The sequence below is a fragment of the Engraulis encrasicolus genome, chromosome 7 (assembly GCF_034702125.1).
Source record: "Engraulis encrasicolus isolate BLACKSEA-1 chromosome 7, IST_EnEncr_1.0, whole genome shotgun sequence".
Taxonomy (NCBI): Eukaryota; Metazoa; Chordata; class Actinopteri; order Clupeiformes; family Engraulidae; genus Engraulis; species Engraulis encrasicolus.
The window spans coordinates 2,450,702-2,473,882 of record NC_085863.1 but is presented as its reverse complement, the minus strand read 5'-3'; the positions used below and the strand labels follow the sequence as shown (position 1 = coordinate 2,473,882).

Genomic DNA, 23,181 nt, shown 5'->3' with positions numbered 1-23,181 from the left:
CACTCTGGTGAATTCTACATTCATTTTAAGTACTTTATTAGTACATTTAATGATGTTTTGTTTGCCCCCATAGACTTGCATAGCTACGCTTAATTTGGCTTTACTGTTAAATACTGCAAATATGTGAAAATCAAAAAAGGGTGGACCGTGTTCTTGGAATGCTCCCCTGGTGGTCTTATTTGTTGTGTGTTTGTTTTGTTTTTATTTGAGACTCCCAGCGGTGCAGTGCAAGTGAATGTCTACTACGGTAATCTGCACAAGGAGTACTGCACATGCAGTACCAGCTGAGCGCCACAAGAGGGGGGCAGTGTGCTGCTTCTTCAGCATGATGCGACCATGACCCTGTCATAACCTGATCATTTACCCCCTCCCCTTTAGCAGACCTGGGAATGATGGTAATTACTGTATTGAAACTGTAAGTCATTTAAATAAAGCTGACATTAAAACAATGGTGATGTTTGTGCTGTGTGTGTGAAGTGGTATTGGCTTTATTTATAGACGAGGCATAGCCGTATCCCGTATGACAGCAAAGCATACTATGACAATTGTTTGGTAAACAACATTATAGGGCCTATTGTCATGTTAATTGTCACGATGTGGACAAATATGAACATATATTAATGTCCTCAGGAATTATATTATAACTTCTTATACTACGTAGTCTACTAAACTAAGAATAAGAGATGTACAGGATCCAAGATCCGGTTCCCGATCCGGCAGGATAATAGGGTTTTCCAGACTATCCGGATCCGGCAGGATCTTAAGCAGTGGATCCGGTATCCGGCAGTTACCTAAAAATCAGGATCTGGGGCATCTCTACTTTTTACGTAGCCTAGGTTTTTCAGTCAGTCTTTCACAACCCCAATCGCTGCATGGAGTGAAAGCCCTTTGGAAGCGGCCGTTGAAGGCAGTGTGGCAGTAAGCCAATGAGTCTTAAAAATAGTTTGCGCCAACGTAATAAAAAGGGCCCACGTGTGCGAGTTGGCTATGTGTTTCAACCCTTTCGTAGGATCCGGTATCCAGTTCCGGGTCCGGCAGGATCTTAAGCAGTGGATCCGGTATCCGGCAGGATCCTAAAAATCAGCATCCGGAGCATCTCTACCAGGGGTGGAAAAGTAACTTATTACTTTTACTCAATGTTGTACTTGAGTAGCTTTTATGAATACTTTGTACTTTTTAAGTAAATTTTTAAATTCATACTTTTACTTGTACTTGAGTACATTTTGACCCAAGTACTTTACTCAATTACACTGGAACCTGGCCTGAGTACTGAGTAAAACAAATTGACTGAGAGGCAAAATGCCATGCACAATAATGCCACAATCCGCCGGAAATTAAAGATTATGCAGGACGGCACACAGCATTTCCACTATTTTACTATCTTGTATCAATGTATTGGATGATGGCTGGTGCCAAGCAAGAGATAGAGGTTATGGAGGACGATATTCAAGAAAAATAAACATGACATTCTCAAGAGGAAAGCTAATTAAAAGTAACTAAGTACTTTTTACTCAAATTACATTTTAAGTGAAGTACTTTTTACTTTTACTTGAGTAGATTTTTAGATAGGTACTTTTACTTGTACTTGAGTAGAATTTAGGCAAAGTAAAGATACTTTTACTTGAGTACACATTTTCTTTCCACCTCTGATCTCTAGTAAGAATGTGTGGGCATTCGGGGACGGATTATGATGCCATGGGCCCCTGGGCCAAACCACAAGAAACCTCCACGTTGGTTCAGAAAAGATGCAGGATATTATCTTAGAAGTTGAGATACCCTTTTGTTTGTGGGGGTTCGGGAATTTCTCCCCCGTAAAATTTTGAAAATACAAGAATGCAAATATAGATCAATAATAATGAGGGCTTAAAAAAAAAACAAAAAAAAAACCTGATATACGAAGATCTTATATGACAAACTCTTTCTCTGGAGTACTGCAGTACTGTCCTTAATATTACATAACATGCATTGCAGTAAAGTGCAATATTTTTTGTAGTATGTAGTTTTTAGGTCAGCTGGAGACTGTCACCTTTTTTTTCTCTGACGAGTTTGCAGGTCTGCAAGACACCTAGTAGTAACCACATTGCTCCAGGGACCAGAACTAGTCCTAAATTACAAGGCCCATGTGCATGTGCTCTCTACAGCTTTGAATAGGCCTATCAGGACTTTGTGTAAAACAATGACAGCAGCTACACTGAAGCTACAGCATGATGCGACCTTTTCCCACTTTTCAGTTTTACAATATTTTGGTCAGCACTCTAAGAAGAAGCAACATGTTGGGTGAAACCTGCTACAACCTTTACATAGCCTTTCTGAGGAAAAATGTTTCTGAAATAGCAATGCACAATTGTTCGTTTCATTGAAAGCAGAGATTCACAAGAGATTATATTACTTTTCAGCTCTAGCGAAAGTGCGCAGACAGAACAGAAGTGCGTGGTTTTGTGGGTGTGTGCTGAAGGTCACCAGACTATTCGTGTTACGTCATATCCGTCTACCAGTGTTTCAGTCCCTTCGCAAAGCGCTGGAACGTCGTGGGATTTTCTGAAAACAAACATTTTATGCACCGTGATACAGTAGTGTAGGCTTTCTGACGTTAGTGAAAGAGATGTGTGAATGAATTGGGAAGCCTTCTGTTAATTAGGACCTCGAAAGGGGTAGTTATTTCCTGGAGTCCGGACAGTTTCGCTATCTACTTAAACGTGGCCTACAGGTAAGTGGCAGCCAGTCTTCAAAGTATAAGCTTGCTAAGGTCGGGGAAAGTGGATTGTTGCGGACGTGCCATGGCTTTCTAAACACTCAGCCACAATAAGTGCACATTGCATTAGCTAAACGTTTAGTTAGACTCCAATAGGCGACATGTCTGTCCTGCCTGTTTGACAGCTTTTTTAATGCCGCTAGCTTAGGTAACCGTCGCTAACGTTAGCACCGCTGATAAACTGACAAGATTCCCTGATTGACGCTCCCAACGCAGGACGCTCCCCTGTCGACTCGCTCCCACTAGCCAGACTATCGGTCCCACCGCCATATAACGGAGCTAGTTATCTTTTTGATGATAGTTTTTTGTTTCTAACCCTAAACCTAACCCTAACCCTAAATTGCTTGTATGTGGCAGTGTATGATAATACGTGAAATATAATCGGGTGGGACTACACGTCCGGGAGTGATAGAAACACCTGGGACTGCACGTCCGGGAGCGATCTCAGTTGGGAGTGTCCATCTACCACCGGCTGAGATTATGCAGCCAAATTTCTCGCCAACAGACGTGCACTGACTGTTTTTTTGCCAGTCCCCTTTTGGCTGAATGCTATTTAAAGGTGCTGTTATTGTCGACTAATGTAACTGTTTTAGTTTTGGTAATTTTGTGTTGTCGTAGCGTTATGTGTTGTGTAGTGTCCCTTGCCTCTGTGTATCCCTCATGCCCCGTTGATAGGAATGAACAGCTGGCTAGTCTATCTTTAGCTGCTAGCGTAATACTCCCCAGTGAGATTGTCATGTAGTACTTCTACAGACGTGCAATAGAGTCATACCAATGGGCTACTGTGAGCGTGTGTGTAACGCAAATACTGTTGCATGTTATGCAAGACGAATGCATCAAAAGCCGTGTGTCGTCGTAAAAGGCCTTGACATAACAGTGTGTTTGAGTAGCGGCCTTTATCTCGTTTAGATGGCAGCCTGTCTTGGTGCTGTGTGTGACTTTGTGTGTGTGTGTGTTTCTGGTGGACTCTGCTTATCTGGCCTGTGGAGCATGTTTTTCTGATTAGTGCTCCGGTTCTGTAATTCTGTTCTCTGTCACACGTTGTCAGTTTTCCCAGAGACGCACCTACTGCTGCATATCATGTGGTCCTACAGCCTATTCCTACTGCTCCATGTTCACACATTTTAAAGAAACTGTTCAAATACAGGCCCTAGGTTCCACAACTCCATGTTCCCATATTTCCGATTAAACTAAGAGAACATGCCTCTCTCCCTGCCATATAGCATATGGCCTAAATTTGATTAAGTTCTACGTGGAAACATGGAGCTGCAGGAATATGCTGTGGCACTGGCGTAACGCAAGTACTTCAGGCCCCGCTGCAAACTACCATCATGGGCCCCTGCACAAAAAAAAGAGGGCCTGATATCATGTGGAGGGGGCCCCATGTGGGCCCCCCCGCCTCGCGGGGGATGCGGGGGGTATACTTTACGCTCCTGTGCTGTGGGACCAATGGGTCAAAAAATAATGTTAAAAGTCATAGGGATGTGGGACCAATGGGCTGTGGGACCATAGACGCGTTCCTGCAGCCCTCACTAGCCTAGCCTACTCCAAGCTCCATAGACCCAACTGGAACTCCTTATACTGTGGATATCACCTGGGTAGTGCTACACACACCCAAGGATGATGTACATTGGATTATCAATGGACATCTTGTTTAGGTTACATTGTTCATTGACTAGCTTGGTTACGTTTATAAAACGTTTCTTGGTAAATTTGCTAATCTGCTTAGTTAGGTCGGTGACATACTTTAGGTTGTAACTCGCTTTATTAGGTTATGTTGTTGGTTTGCAGTGCTCATTTGCGGTAGGCTACTCTGCTAAAGAAACTCCACGTGTTTGGGTGTTTGTGAATCCTCTTCCTCCCCCCAGAGAGAGAGAGAGAGAGAGATCTCCATCGAACGCTGAAGAACAACTGAAGCTGCAGAGATGGCCAGACCTCACTCTGGGTCGCCTCGCATCAAACACAGGTAAGTGACTACACTAGGCCTTATGCTATACTAGGCCTTAAACTATACTATAGGCCTTATGCTACACTAGGCCTTATGCTACACTAGGCCTTATGCTACACTAGGCCTTATGCTATACTAGGCCTTATGCTAAACTATAGGCCTAGGCCTATACTGTACTATTCTGTACCTCACTCTGGGTCCCCTCGCGTCAAACACAGGAAAGTCAATACACTAGTTGAGGTAATGATGGAAAGCTCGCACATCCACAGGAACGTCTGACCTGGGAGCAGGACCACAAGTGACTAGAGAAAAAGTCCGCTGCACGACCAGGATTTGTTTTGCTCCCACACGTCTGAAGAAGGGGTAAAACCCGAAACGTCACAAAAAAATGAAATATTGGGAGCAAAAGAAATCCTGGTTGTGCAGCGGACTTTTTCTCAAAATCATCTAGTCAATACACTAGGCCTTATACCTCAATATATAGGCCTACTGGACAAGAGTCCCTTCGTGTCAAACACAAGTCACCAAACTAGGCCTTATACTACAGGCCTTATACTACAGGCCTTATACTACAGGCCTTATACTACAGGCCTTATACTACAGGCCTTATACTACAGGCCTTATACTACAGGCCTTATACTACAGGCCTTATACTACAGGCCTTATACTATAGGCCTTATACTACAGGCCTTATACTACAGGCCTTATACTACAGGCCTACTGTACTGCACTACACTATACTAAGCTACACCATACTCTACTACACCACACTCCACTATACTGTACTATACTATACCATACTACATACTACTACACTATACAATACTCTTCTACTCTACACTATACTACACTATAAGTACTACTCTATACTACTACCACTGTACTGTATTACACTATATTGCACTATTGCACTACACTAGGCCTAAGCTGTACTACAGTAGACCTAATACTAAACCATACTACACTAACCCTAATACTAAACCATACTATACTATATCTCACTCTGGGGTACCCCCGCGTCGAACGGAAGTGACATGCTGTACTACACAAGTAGCAGATTTATACTACTACTAAATACCAGGCCTTGTACTCTACTGTTTTATATACTGTATTATACTACACTATACTATAGTACGCTCTGTACTAAACTATACTATACTAGGCCTAATACTATACTTGGGTCATTTCACGTGAAATCAGACACTTTGGGACCCGACCGACCCGGATTTCGATCATACTTGGTGTGCCTTTTCAGTAGCAAGGTAGCACCACAGAACTGCATTGGTTTGAATCTGACACTAATATTAAGGGAGAAACAGACTAGGAAAGGTTCACATGTGAGGGTAGGACACTATACATTCAGCCTTGAATACATCAGTCAGTGTTAGTCACAAAAAGATGCCTGTGGTGTTGTTTGAAAGCTCTTTTCTGGCTCTACATATTACACAATCACCTTGGAATACAACTACTCTCAGAATATGAATTATGATACATTGAAAAATTAAAAATTGAATATCTAAAAAACTTATATTTTAAAATGGCCAGTTCCTTGTCCAAACGTAGCCGGCAATGTCATGAGCAGCACCTAAAATGCTGGTGTTCGGTTTGTTATTCATTTCAGAGAGAATTTGACTCACAAATATGACGCCATACAGACCACTTACTAATAATATGGTAATACCATAGTAGCATCACATGACAAAACAAAAACAAAACAAAAATGGTCAGTGTCCATGGTCCCAGGTTTCAAAAAACTAAGGCAGATGTCCATTTGTCAAATTCTCTCTGAAGAAGATCTCGGTTTTAGGGAAAGTGGAAAGCGATTGCCAAGCGGGGAAACTTACACATTTGTCACGAATACCCCAGCCACAATTTCCAATCCTATTTTAATAATATTACGACTGTAATATTGCTTAAACCGACTTGAAAACATACGATTTCTACATTGAGTTCAATGGAGCGCTGTCAAACTGTCCGAGTTCTGTCCGACCTCGTCCCTATGCTGCGCTGTGATTGGTCAAATAGCACTTTAGGGCGGGCCTTAGCCAAAGGCGAATTCACTTGTCACTGTAGACTTATGGACTGTAGCTGCCGTATGGTAAATATGTAGTTAGCTGTAGCCTTATGTGTAGGGTTAGCTATGCCTGTCACGATATACGATAAGTCAATAAATCGGACGATAACTTTTTACAAGAACGATCACTTTTCTGGCCCCGATAAGTAGGCCTAACGATAAGTTATTTGTGTGATGTTTTGTCTCCCTTTCTCTACCGTAGCCGTAAGACTACTGATGGCGCGTTATAGACCAACGCAGCGCAATGACGCTTAAATGTTGGTGTAATTTAAGTGCAGTGCAGTTCTGGTTGGAAAAAAGCGCATTGATCTGGCTACTTGCGTCTTTGAAATAGAACGCTGGTGTTCCCGCGCGTCGCTTATTATAAGCCTCGACAAAGAATCAGTGCTAGAGACTAGGAGCGCAATATTCTTCCAGTCTCAGTCAGCGCATCTGCAACGTTCCTCAGAGAGGGGAATGAACAGCTCCAACACAGAGGCAAATGTTCACTTTGAAACATGCGCAGCAACCCAATATCCACGACGAAGACGTGTTTGTGCAAACATGAAATAGTGGTGCCGTCGCGACAAACTTGCTCTGAGGCTGTTATTTTAAACCTTGCCGAGTTTCCACTATTATTTCAATGCGCCTCCTACCCCGACGTTCGTTGTCTGTTCTTTTTGTGATTTTCGCTATATTTCTTGTTTATTTAGACCTAACAATATGAGTAGGCAGTCCGCAAGCAAATCATGAAGATAAGATTTGTGGATTTAAATCTGTCACACCAGGAGATGTGAACGGTTGAGCACGCTACAGGGGAAACAGAGGCATGGCGACTCATAACTCATAAGAATCAATGGGCGTTCATAAAGGACTTTAAAGTGCGCAGAATTGCAACTTGTTCCAGTCGAGGGTGAGAGAGAGAGAGAGAGAGAGCGAGAGAGAGAGAGAGCTGGAACGTGCATCTGTTCATGCTCTTTTTATTTTTGCTGATGTTGAAATGCCTTTAACAGGGTTGATTTGGGTTTTGACTGACAATTAGCTAGTAACAACGTGCATTTGTTTGAAATAAGCTGTCTAAGTAATAATTTGTGAATTAACAATACCCCACCAGTAGGTTATTTTACATCACACCATGGATAGGCCTATAAGCCATTCAGTGTGCTTGAGAAAGATAAATAACAGAAAATGTTAAAGAAAGACTATATAACTTACCTTAATACATACAAAAAAGCCTATTTAGAGCCTATTGTGCTCCATGAGGATGTATTTAAAAACATATATATATCCCCCGCCGTGATGCTTTAAAAATGTGAAGGGGTGTAGTCACATTTTTATTGCATTTTTACGTCATTATATTGTTTGACACATTTCTTCTTGGAGCAGGCGTCAATCTTAATTATTTAAACCTCTGAGTCTGCTGGCCCAAATGTTACATTCAATGTTTCAAGAAGGAGGCCGCACCTTGCATAGCAGTGTTTTTTTTGCACATTATATTGTTTGAAAATGGCGAGAGAGACAATATTATCGATTATCGCGATAATTTCTTGTTATCGTTATCGTCTGGCAAAAATTGTTATCGTGACAGGCCTAGGGTTAGCCATAACCTTATGTGTAAAGTTAGCTGTAGCTACTGTGTATAAATGTATCAGTTGGCTTTAGCCTTATTTGTAGGCTTACCCGTCAAGTAGCTGTCATGTGGTATATAAATGTGTAGAGTTAGCTGTAGCATTATGTGTAGGGTTAGCCGTAGCCTCATGTAGCTGTTGTGTGTTTGCGGCCTTCAGGTCCTACGAGAGCGACTACGCTGAGAATGGCGATGAGCGGTCTCGAGGGTTCCGCGGTGGCCGAGGGGGCGGTCCTAGCCGAGGCGGCGGGCCAATGAAATCGTCGGTCTGGAAAGAGTCCCACCGGGGCCGCAGCGCCCCCTATCCTGACAGACGCCCAGCACCATGGCAACCAAAAAGCCCTCGTGGCCGAGGCCCTCCCCCGCCGTGGCAGCGCCATGACAACCAGGATCACCATGGCAACCAGGATCGCTACGGTGGTTACGCCTCCTCCTCCCCACCGCCCTCGGATGGACACCGCCGCCATGGCAACCCGTCTTCTAGGCAACCACCAGGCCACGGCCCTGGAACCCGCCGACCGCCCCCTCACGAGGACTCGGGACGCCCGCCACCACGTCGCTACGACGACGAAGGAACACCACAGAGATTCCAACCCCACGCACGCCACACGCCAGAGCACCGCAGCCACAACCCAGAGCCCCACCACCCCCCACACCACCACCACAGAGGCTCCTTCAGGCAGCCGCCCCCACGACAGGAGCACCGCACCTGGGACAGGTCCCCGTCGCCTGGCAACCGCCCCAAACCCCTCAGCCTGGCCGTAGAGCGCGGTCGGGGCCGTGGACGCGGCCGGGGGAGAGGGGCGGGGCCAGGACGGGGATCGGGAGGCGGCCGGCCAGCATTCTGGGACGACAGAGGCCCCGCCTACCCAGACAACCCTCGCCCCCACTACCCCCCTCATCCCCGTGGCAACGAGGAAAGGAAAGAGCGGGAGTTCCACGGCCGGGAGAGAGAGAGGTACCGGAGCTGTCATGCTGGGCTGCTGCCCGCGGGGTGATGCCCCCACCAGAGCATGAGGGGAGACCCCTCCCTTTGAGATTCTCTGTCAGAATGTTGCATTCTCGGCTTACGAGCTAATAGAAGGCGTTCACCATTGGAAACCCAGTTGGGAGCGAAATGGAAGATGGCTGGAATGTCCTAAACATTCAGCGGCACTTGGGGAGTGCAGAATCCTCCTCCACTTAGGCCAATAGAGCCCCCCCAAAACCCAATATACGGACGGCGCTTGAAACCATGTTCTCAAGAGTAAAGAAACACCTTTTACCTTAAATCAAACTCCCCAATACTGAAAAATAGTAATTAAAAAAAAAAGATATCCCCTCAGACACCTTCGTATCCCTCCGTGTCAGTATAACGGAGGGCTCAGGGGTGAAGAAACCTTTTTAATTACCCCCCTCATACACCCTCTACTTAAACCCTTCGCTGATATGACCCCCAGACCTCTTGATGCCCTCCTGGATCAATAACATATCACCCCTACCTCAGAGCTCTGTCAAACACAGCCAAAACCCCAAGTTTACTTTGATGTGGACTACCATAGAGCTGCGTTGTCCCATGTAACCACAGCCAAACCCGTGGCATATCTTGATTTGGACCATAGAGCTGTGTTTCCTGAGCTACTCTATGCCTGAAGCGCTCTGCTTGACCCCCTCAGAGTGCCGAGCAGAGTGAACGCGAGAGGCGAGTCAGGTGCTCAGGACCGAAGACACACCTCCCCCTTTTGTCGTTGACCTGAAGAAACTCCCTTTCCCCTTTTATGCAAAAGAAACACCTTTTCCCACTCATTTTTGGTCATCTATTCTCCGCCGCACCAAAAAGAAAACGACAAATAGCCATGCTGCTGAGTACATCCCCCAGTCACACGAATTTCCTTCGTGACCCGCAATGCTGTTTATGGCCTTATCCAGCGTGGTCAGTCAGACCGTCGAGTAACTAAGCCCCATTTACCTTTAATCTACACCCTCCCCCCCCAATAATAATCCATAGTAACTCTTGTTTTTTTACAACCTTCCTAAAAACCTGTAAGCAGTAAAGAAGTCTCCTTTGTATACAACCCCTTCAAACCACTATTGTTCCACACCTTCTACCCTCACAAAACGTAGCCACGCTTGTGCAGATCTCACCTCAACAATATGGATGACCTCCCCTTAGTGTGCAGGAGTGAGGAAACCTCTTAATCTGCACCGTTTATTTACGCTCCAAAGCCCCATCAACGATGGCCATGTCCATGTAATGCTCAGTAACAGAGCCAAGGCAACACTGACGTACATTGAGGTCCTTCGAGCTTGATAGAGATACAGCAACGCCCTCCTCCGCTACTATAGAGCTCTGTCAAAACCTCATTCGCTGTTACAACACAGCCCTGTCAATCATAGTCATGGTTACTGTGAGGTAATGTAAACCCCCGAGCTCCATCAATATTAGCTACGCCCAACCCCCCGAGCTTCATCAAGCATGGCTATGCCCAAATCTCATCTACGACTGCTACTACTTAACTCCTTTTCAAGCATAGCCACACTGACGTGGTGCAACCCCAGACCTCAAACTACTACTAGTAAACTCCCTTTCAAGCATAGCCACAGTGGACCACTGCAACCCTATAGAGCACTGTCAAGCATAGCTACACCCACACCCCATGAAATGTAGCCATGCTGGAGCTGATTTGTGCCCGGACACCTTAACGTCCTCTTGGATCGACACTTAAACACCTCATCTGTTACCCCATCCTTGATCCGCGCTGATTTGGACTATCTCGCTGCTCCACTAAACATAGCTGCCCACACCTACAACACATGTCTAAACAAAGCCCCTCCCACAAAGGGGCGTATTGATCCTGTCTAACCAAAGTTCCTACGCCAACATGCCTTTCTCTGTCTTGAGTTGTTTCTGAAGATAGCCCTCTGCATGTCCCCTCAGAGAAAACCCAATGGAACGCAGAGCCAAAATGAAGAAGCCCCCTTATTTGCAGCCATTTCTACCCACCTCCTCCTCCCCTTCTCAAACGCATCCTAAAATGGCAACGCTGATACATCGCCCCACTCCTCCAGCTCTGTCCAGCATAGCTGAGCCCCCATTGAGCTGTATAGCTGCTGTCTTCAGCTATATCTGAGGATGATAACATGTTATTCCTCCATACAGCCCCTCAGAGAAAGCAGAGAGAGAATGGGGGCCTGAGGCTGTTGTTGTCATGCAATACTGGGGACGGCCACAAGAGGGGGAGATACTCCTGACATACTACATGGGGGAGGGGTTAACATAGACGGGCAGTAAACCAGTCACTATGCCATTCTAAGCTAGTTTACCAATCAATGGGCATGCGTATGTGGAAGCGCTTCTTGTCATTCTAAAATGGTAACCAATGGTAACCAATGGGCATGTGAGTCTCCCTGTTGCTGCTTGTAAGCCCCTGGCTGGTTGCCCAGGTGATTGTTACCCAGGTGATTCATTCTTGTGTTTGTAATGGATGTGCCACAGGTGGTCCTCCTCGTCCGAGAGGGAGAGAAGCCGAGAACGGGAGAGGAAGACAAGTCGCCATGACAACTCTCAGAGCAGGCCCCTGCCACAACAACCACCCCCGTCGTCATGGAAACCAGCAGGCCAGCGACCTTCAGGGCCCCACAGTGCTCCGAGGAGCCCGACCGACGGAGCCCCGCCCCCACGGAGATTCCCGACCCACTACGCCCCTCGAGGAGCCCCAAGAGGAGCCCCAAGAGGAGCCCCTAGGGGTCACTTTGTCGCTCGCGGCGCCCCTAGAGGTCACTACGTCCCTCGCGGCGCCCCCAGAGGTTATATGGCACCTCGGGGTGGCGGCAGGGGTTACTTCGCCCCTCGCGGCGGCCTGAAGAGGCGGTTTCCAGGGTTACTGGAGCAACCTGTCCGGCCGGTTCCTCCCCGCGGGCCGCCGCCGCCCCTCCTGAAACACTTCCAACGCGAGCCGTCCTTGGGCCCGCCCCCTCGGGGGTTTGGAGGCCGCGGCCTCTCCCTGCGCGACAAGAGTCGCCTGCTGAAGAACCGGCAGTTCCGCGAGGAGTCGGTGGCACGCTTCAGAACGTTCCCCACCAGGGGACGCGGTGGCGGCCCCCCCTTCCAATCTCGCGGGGGGCCCAGAGCTCTCATGGGCCGCCTGCCGCCGGGCCCCAACGCTCGCTACCATGGCAACCCCTCCACAGCCAGGCTCGTGGATCCCAAGGGGCCACAAAGGAGTTCTGGTCCCGCGGAGCAGCTGCAGCAGGATGAGGGGCGACGACCCTCCGGCCAAAACAGGTATGGTACCCTCCCCTCTCCACCTCAAACAGACCACACCCACCCCCTGCCTTCTGGCCCCATCAAAAACCACATCCCTGCCCTCTGGCCCAATCAAAAAGCACAATGCTGGCTTCTGGCCCAATCACAGCCCACATCCCTGCCATGTGGTCCAATCTTGTGTGTATAGGTTTCTGTTATGCTGCTGCCAGAGTCCAATGATCAATCCACTGCATCAGTAACAACACCGGCTTTAATTCACTGCGAGCCAATGGGAAGCAGCCAGAGAGAGGGTGGGCCAATAGAATGCAGTGCAGATCTGGTCGCTTTAGTGGACAAATGATGAACCAATGGCAGCTGAACGGGAGGTTCTTAATGGCGTTATGGAAGGGGAAAAGAGTCGATGAATGGAACTCATCTTACAAAAACCTTTCAGAGAATCCTGAAAATATGTTGCAGACTGTTGCACTACGTTGCCGCCAAAGCAATTAATTGGATCAGGAAACCACATCAAAAATGTCTCGGGAAAACGAAGCAAAATGTTGCAAACCTGAAGAGAGGAGATGGAGCCCAGAGATTGCTACATGTCTGTTAGCTTCACAATGAAACAGGAGGTGTCCGTCCAGAAATGTCAACCAAACGACAAACTCCATCCTGGAGACCTGATGGCTTTCTGAAAGAACTCAGACATTGGAAATTCCAATTTTGGAACCTCATTAGAGATACTGGACCAAGTTCAATAACGGCTCCTGTCCCACAGTAAAAATCTACAAATGAAGAAGCTCATCGTCTTTGAATATTTCAGAAATGGAATTTCAGCATTCCAGACATGTGGAGCTCAAGAGGTATTCCGACAGCACTTGCCCGTTATTGCTGTAAGTGACGCTTTGCTAAACTGATCCGTAACACCAGCTGAATGTATGTATTGGGTAGCTTATATAGAGGAGGTGTCCTCTACCAGAGATGAGATCAAGTCACTAATTTGTAAGTCTCGAGTCTCACGAATCAAGTCACAAGTTGCGCCACATTTGACCAAGTCCAAGTCGTACCCAAGTCAAGTCCAAATCCAAGTCTCCAAGTCCAAGCTTTTTTCCCCAAGTCCTTATCAAGGCACCATGTGTTCCACGTGCAGTCTTGACAACTACTTTTCACGTTCTAAACAAAATAGGCCTACTGGTACTAGTTAAGGGCAAATCCATTTGATTTTCATTTATGTCATGTAATAATTTAACATACAAATGAAAAGTTGAAAATTTAATATACTTAGACTTCACATGCCACTGCAAGTCATTGCAAGCTAACACTATTCCAAGTCAAGCTAGCTCAAGTCAAGTATCAAGCCAATAGCGTACAAGTCCAAGTCAAGTCACAAGTCATTCCTACTATTGCCAAGTCTCAAGTCATCAATTTGTGACAAGTCTTAGTCACAAGTCCACATCTCCGCTGAAGACAATGCCATCATAGGCCACTGCCACCACCCTCATGTATCTAGCTGGAGACCACAAACCCAAATCAGATACGACACCCAGAGAGGAGGATACCTACTGATATCCAGGCAGCCACGCCTAAACCTGACATTGCAACACTTCCTGTGGCATTGTTTGCTGACGATGGCATGGCCTGAAATGAATACTCAACTCAACCCAATACTTACACATTGGAGACCTCAGAAGAGCCCAAAGAAGAACAAAGGGCTGTCGTTCTGCCGTTTCTGTCCGTAATGAAAAGCTACAGTGCAACCTGTTCAACCCTGACTCAGAGCATAGGCAGCGGCCATCTAACTCGTTTAAGAACTTGAGCTTGGTGAAGACCTCACTCATAGACTAAGGCCAAGCTCCCGTTGTGCCCCTCAAGTGGGCAATGTTAAATCATAATAATCTCAAGCTTCATTTATGGTGTCGTATGCCTGAAGGCAACACCTACTCTGGCCACAGTCTTATATACGGTGCACCTTTTTAAGTCGTACAGCTCAAGCTCCCAGTGATGTCATACCCCTAAAGGTTGTGATGGCAGCGTTGGTGTACGTGTCAGAAGAGAATCCTTGAATCTGCCATCCCATCTGCAGTCAGCTACGAAATCAGAACAGTTGGCCTTATTGGCACTGGAACAGCGTTGACGTATTCCTGTATCTTCAAGAAGAGGAATAAAAGGGTGTTTTCCTGCATCAGAACTGAATAGTTTGATGTAAAGTGCTGTTCCCTCTGATACGCACCAGAAGCATTTAGCTGAGCTCAGAACTGGGCTGCCGAACCAGGCTTGAGCTGTGTTTTAGGAACGCTAATCGTTAGCAGCCTACCAGAGCTAGCCTTCCGCGAGCATCTGAAGCGTCTATGAATTCAGAAGAGTGGCCCATATGGAGCATCAAGAGGAAAACACCCTGGAGTATCGCTTTGGAGTATCGCTTTGGAGTATCCCCTCGTTACTCCCCCGTTAGCCATCGCTGGGTGATCCTCTGCTGCTCCACATGCCCTGCCTGGACAGAGTGACTATCGCTTTGGAGAAAACTAGATCAGCTGATGTCCACTTCACAAAACATTCACCTCTCTGGAAAAAACGGACGATGCTTGGGGGACACCGTTTTATACACGTTTTATTGCAAGACGAAAACGGAAATGAGAACCTCTTGTTAGCCAATCATATCCAACCTGCCATCCTATCGAGCCAATCACATTCAACATGACCTCCTAATCAGCCAATTATTCTGAAGCGCTATGAAAGCCGTGACGGATGTAAATGCTCCATTCCAATCCTGTCCACTGGGCCAGCTGCTTCCCCCTCCCCTTTGTGCCTCTAAAGGGTTAACCCTTAACCCCTGCAGGGCGTGGAGGACGGAGGCCTGTGGTGTAAGTATGATGCCAACATCTCATGGCATAGTCAGGTGCATTATGTTTGGATTTAAACTTTTGCTGGATTTTTTTGGAGAGTTGTCGAAGCTGAGGAATGACACAATTTAGGTTTTGCGAACGCCATTTTGAAAGATCCAAGACGGTCATCATGCAGACACCTTGCAAATGGAAACATTGGTTTTCTAATCGCTTATACAATCTACTTTTCCAAAAATATATATACTTTTCCAACTCTCCAAAAACAAACCCAGCGAAAATACACAATGAACCTGACTATTAGTCTGTTGTTAGTGGGTTCAGGGGAGTATCCCAAGAACAAGGTTAAGTGATAAACCTGGCAAAGTTAATCTGCATGAAGTGACACACTTGCTGATAGATAGCCCACTGCTGTCGTGTGGTTAAGAAACTAAGTAAATTACACTACAGGCTCTTGTATTATGTGATTTGCCACTACCTGAAGATTAACATAACCCAGATTACTACCTGAAGATTAACATAACCCAGATTACTACCTGAAGGTTAACATAACCCAGATTACTACCTGAAGATTAACATAACCCAGATTACTACCTGAAGGTTAACATAACCCAGATTACTACATTAGACAGGTTCTTGGCATACTCCCCTGGTAATGAATGTTTATGTTATTATAGATGACTGAATGTGGTTCCTACAGAACTTTTAAAATGTGTAAATCAGAAAAGGGATCCACTTGCTAGTCAATGATGTCCAGCTCGGCTCCCTATTTGGCCTGTAATATCCAACCTAGCCTCCTATTTTGCCAGTAATATACGGTACAAGCTGATAATATATTATACAACGGTCAGATGTTTTGGAATATGCAGAATTATTTTGACCAAACTGAACTACTTTGACCAAACTGAACTACAACTGAAACTGAACCTAACTGAACTATTTTGAATGTATATGGAATGTGTATTAGAGAATAGAACTGCCCTTATTCCTCTATTGACCTGGTTTAGCCCCCGCGCGCCCCACCCCCATCTTACCTGTCGGCAGGTACGGGGTCTGCTGGTGGTGACTATAGTGTGTGTGTCTGTGTGTGTGTGTCCGTGTCCGTGCATGTGTGTGTGTCCAGTCCGCCTGCTGAGCGCGTGTTGCCGAGCGACCTCGTGGTAGTGTCCGAGTGGGAGGCCCCAGAGCACCCTGACGATGGTAACCATGACGATAGCCATGAGGATGGCGACCAGGGGGAAGCTGAGCAGGATCTCCATGACGACCAGGGGGAAACGAACCAGGATGACGACGACGAGTCGCAAGAGGCCCAGACAGAGAACACGCCCACAACACTGGACCAGGCTCCACCAACCAAGAGGTGCGTGTGTGTGTGTGTGCGCGTGTGTATGTGTGTGTGTGCACGTGTGTAATCAGATTGCTGCCATGTTTAGCGGGCATATTGCTGCCAGCAATCAGTGACAAGGCAGTACACACATTGCCCTGTAGGTGGCGGTAAGATCTATGAGGATTCTCATTATGTGGTGCTAAGGCCGTGATGCCCTGGGTTCCACCTGGACTGAACACCCCATCTGCTGTTCACATGCATGGGCTTGGAAACTAATACAGCTAGCACATCCCTCCCTGGGATGCTGCACTAGAAATGGAAATACTAGAAGCCGACTGTTGACTGGCCGTGTGTGTGTGTGTGTGTGTGTGTGTGTGTGTGTGTGTTTTGCAGGGTGGTCAGACGGCCCCTGATGAGTCTGAAGACCGTACGACCCCAGAGGAGATTTGGACAACTGGTGAGGAACACACACACACACACACACACACAGAGTATGTATGTTGTATGTAGTGTATACAAATACATACACGTGTGTGTGTATGTGTGTGTGATTTAGAGAGTATTGTGCCTGTGTGATTTTAGGAGAGAATCATGAATAAGTATCGCCTGATGACCTGTGTGTGTGTGTGATTTTAGGAGAGTATCGTCTCCAAGTATCGCCTGATGACCTGTGTGTGTGTGTGATTTTAGGAGAGTATCGTCTCCAAGTATCGCCTGATGCGCCAGAGAGCTCCTCCCACTCAGGCCATCACCATCCACAGCATCCAATCACAGCCCAGCACCAGCCATCGCCGCTGGTAACGCCGCCACACCACGGTAACTACAACCAGCCATTCTAAACACTCTCAACTGTAATACTGTTTCCATGCCGACCAGAACAGTGCCAGTGGCCATTCCTGCACCAGTTACGTTCGGAACTTGTAGGGATTATCTGGAGATAAAGTAATATTGGGCTGTTTTTTACATGTTTTTGCATTACATTTAGTGCATTTAGACGCCTTTGACCAAAGCGATGTCCAAGGAGAACATCTTGGAACTGGAAGAAATACGACCACCTGAGAGCATAATCACGCCAATTGGCTATGTCTTGATCATGCCGCTCGTGTTAGCATAGAATAGAAAAAAAAACGGGCCAATATTTTCTCCAGATCCAGATGACCCCTGATGGTCCAGATGTGCCTACCAGCCAATCACCTGCATTCATACTTCACCATTATTATATAACAAAAATAATAATAATAATAATGTATTGATTAAAGTGCAGTATCACCTAGGGGTGGGTATTGGCAAAGGGTTCACGATTCGATGCGCATCACGATACACATGCCACGATGCGATTCTATCACGATGCATTGCGATTCATGTACTACTGTGATGCATTGCGATATTTACTTCAGTAAATGTGTAAATACAGCTTATTTGTCAGTTGCGGTGCAGCTTTCTTAAGTCAGCTCATTCTATTTAAGCTTTCTATCATCTGGGAGAGAGCTTACATCACAACAGAAATATTACCTATTCTCTACTGAACAAAATAACCCATGGCAAATCGAATTTTATTGTTATCAAATAATCAATTGTCATGAATCCATGCAGTATATTGAGAAAATAAGTATCACGATACCTTGTCATGAATCGATGCATTGTGTCGTGAGAGTAAGTATCGCGATGCATCGATATGACGATTATTTTGCACACCCCTAGTATCACCATACAACATGGTCTCAAAACACTGTAAAACAAAAATAAAATAAAATAATGAATTAATTCTAAAATATGGGAAAATAAAAATGATGGGGAAATAATCAAAAGGTAGTCCATGGTAATTTAAACAACCTTAGTACTAAAAATGTATAGGTGGAAAAAATAAAATAAAAATAATAATAATAGAAATAGGAACCTAAGACAAAAGACAAAATTACTAACAAAAGTCCAATGCATTTCAGAGCCTAACATAATGTGACCATTTTTTTACCCGGACAACCTTGCTAACGTCCACATCGTTGTCACGGTTCGCATTATAAACCAACCTTCCGGTTTTTGAACGCTCAGACTAGTGGCGTAGTAGTGGTGTAAATACGCCAGCCAGTTCGAGATGAGGTGTGGGAACGGGCACCGGCACGGTTCCATGTCGGCCTGAACAGAACGTAACACACACACACACACACACACACACACACACACACACACACACACACACACACACTTGCTCCATTTGCAGCCTGTGATCTGTACCTCATCGTAATGTGTCCGTTTTAGCTAAAACCTGCAGAACTGCTGCTGTGTAAAGTGGTGTGGCACTAGAACTTATGGGGAGCGGTTGGCATTAAAGTGTACCTCCGGGATTTTGGACACCAGACCTCATTTCCGAGTCAGCCAGGGTGTAAACAATGTGTCCAGAACGTTTTTTTCACATTCCATGCAGTCCTTGTGAATTCTCATATCCATGTTGCTAAGCTAGCGCAAGTGAACGGAGATGGTAGTAGCCTGCCCCCAAAAATAGTCTTATCCGGTTGCAACAACATTCAAAACAACCCCATTATTATGTCAGACTGCAAGTGTAATTACTTGTCTTGATAGAATGAAGTTTGAAATTAAACCAACATTGCAATCATGTTTGATCACCATCAGCAATTTGTGTTCCGGTTTGAAAGCTTGACAGCCGCGGAGTGATATTCCTAGTACAAATCCTAGCTTCGTTTGACACATCCATAACTTTTCCATAGAGCGAACTCCAACATCTTTGAAGTTTGTAAAACTGAACGGTTTTCCCCTCTCCCTGACCTCGCTCGCAAACATCAAGAGTAATGCTTTCTGTCCGACTTTGTAAACCTTTCGTAACATTGAAACATATGCCATAACAATGTTTGGTTGTTACTTCTATTTACTGTCAATGTTGTTACTAGATGACCCGTGTGTCTACACAGCATGTTGGCGAACAGAACGCACACTCTTCTCCCTTTCATCCTCCCATTCCATCTCGTCTCAAAAAACATTCCATGTAATAATAACTAGAGCTACGAGTGACATATTTCACAATGTCAAGCCAGATCACATAGCGTTGCGTAACTTATGAATCCATAGGAATACGGCAAGTCATGTCTAATGCCAAAAAATAACAGTAAAGCATTACAACATGCCAATCCAAAAGGGTAACTTCTAGCCCAAGTTTTGGCTAACGTAGGCGAAGCCATTATACCACTGGGCTACCATCATAGAAGCAAAAAGCATAGCAAACCTGTTCTTCGGAGACTGTTGGTGCGCGCCACAAAATGTAGATCTGGGAATGCGGTTGGCACCGCGGACACTTTTAGAGTTTTCCGTGTAGGTATTAGACTTCGAGAAGGACTTTGTGAAGTCGTCGGGACTGAAATGGTCCCTGCAAAGCACCGGGGTAGCTTACGGAGCGTCTCCATCGGTGTGTTGATGTAGCCCTGCAGCCAGGAGCCAGAGTTTGGTTCTTTCAATATCTTTCACGGAAACCAATGGAAACTTGCCGATACCCATCTGTGGGATTTATTATTGCAGTTGGTATATACACATTGATGTACCATGGTGCGATGTCGTTGGGTTTTAATCCACTATTCGATCCGAAAGCCGTTGTAGAACTAGCCTTCAGTTGCAATGTCTCTTGCGGGTCCCTGCAGTGGGTGGGTGGGCTACATCACAACTGAAGAGAGCAAAGTAAAATTCCGCCGACCCCGAGAAAATAGTCTCTCAACATGGCAAAATCCACGCAGTGCAAGGTTGGTTTAATTTCAAACTTCATTCTACTAAGACAAACATTTACACTTGCAGTATGGTATAATAACGGTTTTGTTTTGAATGTTGTTTAAACGGGATAAGACTATTTTTGGGGGCAGGCTACTACCATCTCCGTTCACTTGCGCTAGCTTAGCAACATGGATATGAGAATTCACAAGGACTGCATGGAATGTGAAAAAAAACTTTCTGGACACATTGTTTACACCCTGGCTGACTCGGAAATGAGGTCTGGTGTCCAAAATCCCGGAGGTACACTTTAAGCTCTGGACTCTGGGTGTCAGTGGAAGAAATTTGTATGTTTACGTGTGTGTGTTTGTGTTAATGTGTGTGTGTGTGTGTGTTGCAGGTCATCTTCTGGTGCCGCTTTCTGCTTGGAAACGCACTTTCATCGCTGGAGACATTTGAACTCTATCCTGATTTTTTTATTATTATTATTGTTAATTTTTCCTCAAGGGAGTAATCCTGTTGAGTGTCCTCTGCCTTCATAAATGTCTCCTGTGCTTCACGCCAGCGCTGTTACCATGGAGATATTTGCTATACCCCACACTGCCCCAGAGGCTGCTGCTTTACATAGACCGTAACCATGGATACACGCCAAGCATCCTGTTACCACGGATACACACACCAAGTGTTGTCATGGACACTCAACAAAGGACACATTTAGGTCTCGAAACCATGGACACATGCTAAACATCGCTAACCCACATGCTAAACTGTTGCCATGGTCACACGAGAAGAGTCACAGCCAAGAGGCGTTACCGTGGAGATTCGCCAAGCATCTTGTTGCCATGGACACGGGCCGAGTGTTGCCACGAGGGGTTGTTTTTAAGACGTGTTTAATTTATGTGGGTGGAAACTGTCATCATATTAGCGGGTCTTTCTTTTTGGGGGCAAACCATTTAAATGCAGAAATGTCAATTCGTCTTGCGGGCAAAGATGTGGAATTGTAGTATGTTTTTATTGCCATGTGTGAATATATGGATGAGTCTTCTGTGTGGATGGCGTGAGTGAGCAGTGTTTACCTGTGTGCTATTATGCAACATTGAAACCAGACGCCATTTAGTCTCATGATGACTATGGCACCCAGCAGCTAGTGAGTCACACTGGACGCTGCGGCGGCGTCATACGCCTGTCAAAACGGTGTCATGACACTCATGGACGAGTCATAAGCATTATGTCAATGTCTCAAACCTTAAATGGTTGTTTTATGGTTGACATTGTTTGCGCTGTCTTTACCAGAACCGAATGTCACTTAATGACAAGTCATAAAATGTTTATGGCATTGACATCATGACACTACTGACTACATTACGGCACTGTTATAACGCTGTCATGTCGTACGTATGCCACCGGCGTCAAGTACATTGTCACCCGCTATTCTCATGAGTGGTGGTCGTCACGGCAACACAGGAATGCCAGCAGCTATGCTTTAATGTCTGACTGGTCGTCACGGCAACACAGCTATGCTTTAAGGTCTGAGCATCTGAGTCATCCAGCATCTCCTCTCTAAGTTGACTTACAGTAAGTTACCGCTCTCTTTCTTGGATGGGAATACACTTTTTTAAAAAACATCTCCTGGAAATGTTGTTTTTTTTCTTTTCTACAAGGTGTGTTTACGGTCTTCCTTGTGATAAAAATATTGTAAAAAAGAATTATGTTTATGGGTTTCATGAGATTTGTAATTGATCATTTGCTGGTGCCTATACTACAAAGCTGGTTCAGGAGTAAACCTGTTAAAGTTTAGGAGGTAAATCATCTGATAGAAGAGCCTGGAAGAAAATGAGCACTCCAATCTCTTCTATTAGATGATTTACCTCTGAACTCCACCTTGTTTACTCCTGATCCAGCTTCTTCGTAGGCTACAGGCTCCCGATGTTTTCGTCTCATGGGGGTGTTGCTGTTCCGCAAGACTACAGTGTTTTGGTTAATGAGTTTTCAAAGAGCCCAGTGTGGTCCCAGTTTACTGTACATATCAACTTAAAAAAAAAACATCGTTCTTGTTTTCTGAAGAGTTCTACTAAGAGATTTTACAATAAAACATATTGTTTGGCATTGGGCTTGTGTGTGTGCGTGTGCGTGCGCGTAGTGGGCTGATTGGCTTTGTGTCTAGTGCCCCATGGAAGGGGGGCCCTTTTTTGTTTTCTGTCCAAGGGGCTCATAATCCGTCTCTCTAACCACGTAGGTAACGTTTGCCCAGTCATATTGTGCACTCCAATATGCACACTCCCATCCTCCACTTGTGCTTTTGGCCTCCTGGCCCCTCCTCTGTGGAGAGAACAATAAAGTTTCCCAGCTGTCAGCCTAGCCACAACAATTTTTGGGGGACTATTCTTCATTCACCATCCAATTTGCAAATGAGAAATTACCTAACAATTGAGCTTTTGTGAGATATTTAAATATAATACTTTTGTCAGTGATGTCATCATGACATATTACTTTCTGGTACGAGGCCACAAGCAGCACAAGTGGAGGACGCATATTGGAGGCACTCATAATAATAAATACTTGTGAAGTATTCATGAAATAGGTAGACCTAGTGAATGGGCAGCATGAATTTTGCAAATAAAGTATTACATAGTGTAGCCTAAATTTAAGACGGCATCTTGGCAAATGGACCTGGATAATGTAATATTTCATCTTTGAAAAT

General features: G+C 45.5%; 1 protein-coding gene across 3 annotated transcripts; it reads left to right on the top strand.

Moving 5' to 3' along the window:
- The first annotated feature begins 2,483 nt into the window (after positions 1-2,483).
- si:ch211-114c12.2 (uncharacterized protein LOC336578 homolog) lies at positions 2,484-22,586 on the top strand. Of its 3 annotated transcripts, none has more exons than XM_063202694.1 (8): positions 2,484-2,707; positions 4,625-4,718; positions 8,541-9,338; positions 11,856-12,644; positions 16,569-16,805; positions 17,166-17,229; positions 17,463-17,588; positions 20,881-22,586. In XM_063202694.1, the coding sequence occupies exons 2-7, from the start codon at positions 4,678-4,680 to the stop codon at positions 17,571-17,573; spliced, it is 2,040 nt and encodes a 679-aa protein (XP_063058764.1). In that variant the 5' UTR covers positions 2,484-2,707; positions 4,625-4,677; the 3' UTR covers positions 17,574-17,588; positions 20,881-22,586. The 3 variants fall into 3 exon arrangements, 2 of the variants coding, with proteins under 2 accessions (XP_063058764.1, XP_063058763.1); XM_063202693.1 differs by having other exon boundaries at positions 4,621-4,718; XR_010035443.1 differs by lacking the exons at positions 17,166-17,229; positions 17,463-17,588; positions 20,881-22,586 and having other exon boundaries at positions 4,621-4,718; positions 11,856-15,466; positions 16,569-16,664.
- The last annotated feature ends 595 nt before the right edge of the window (positions 22,587-23,181 follow it).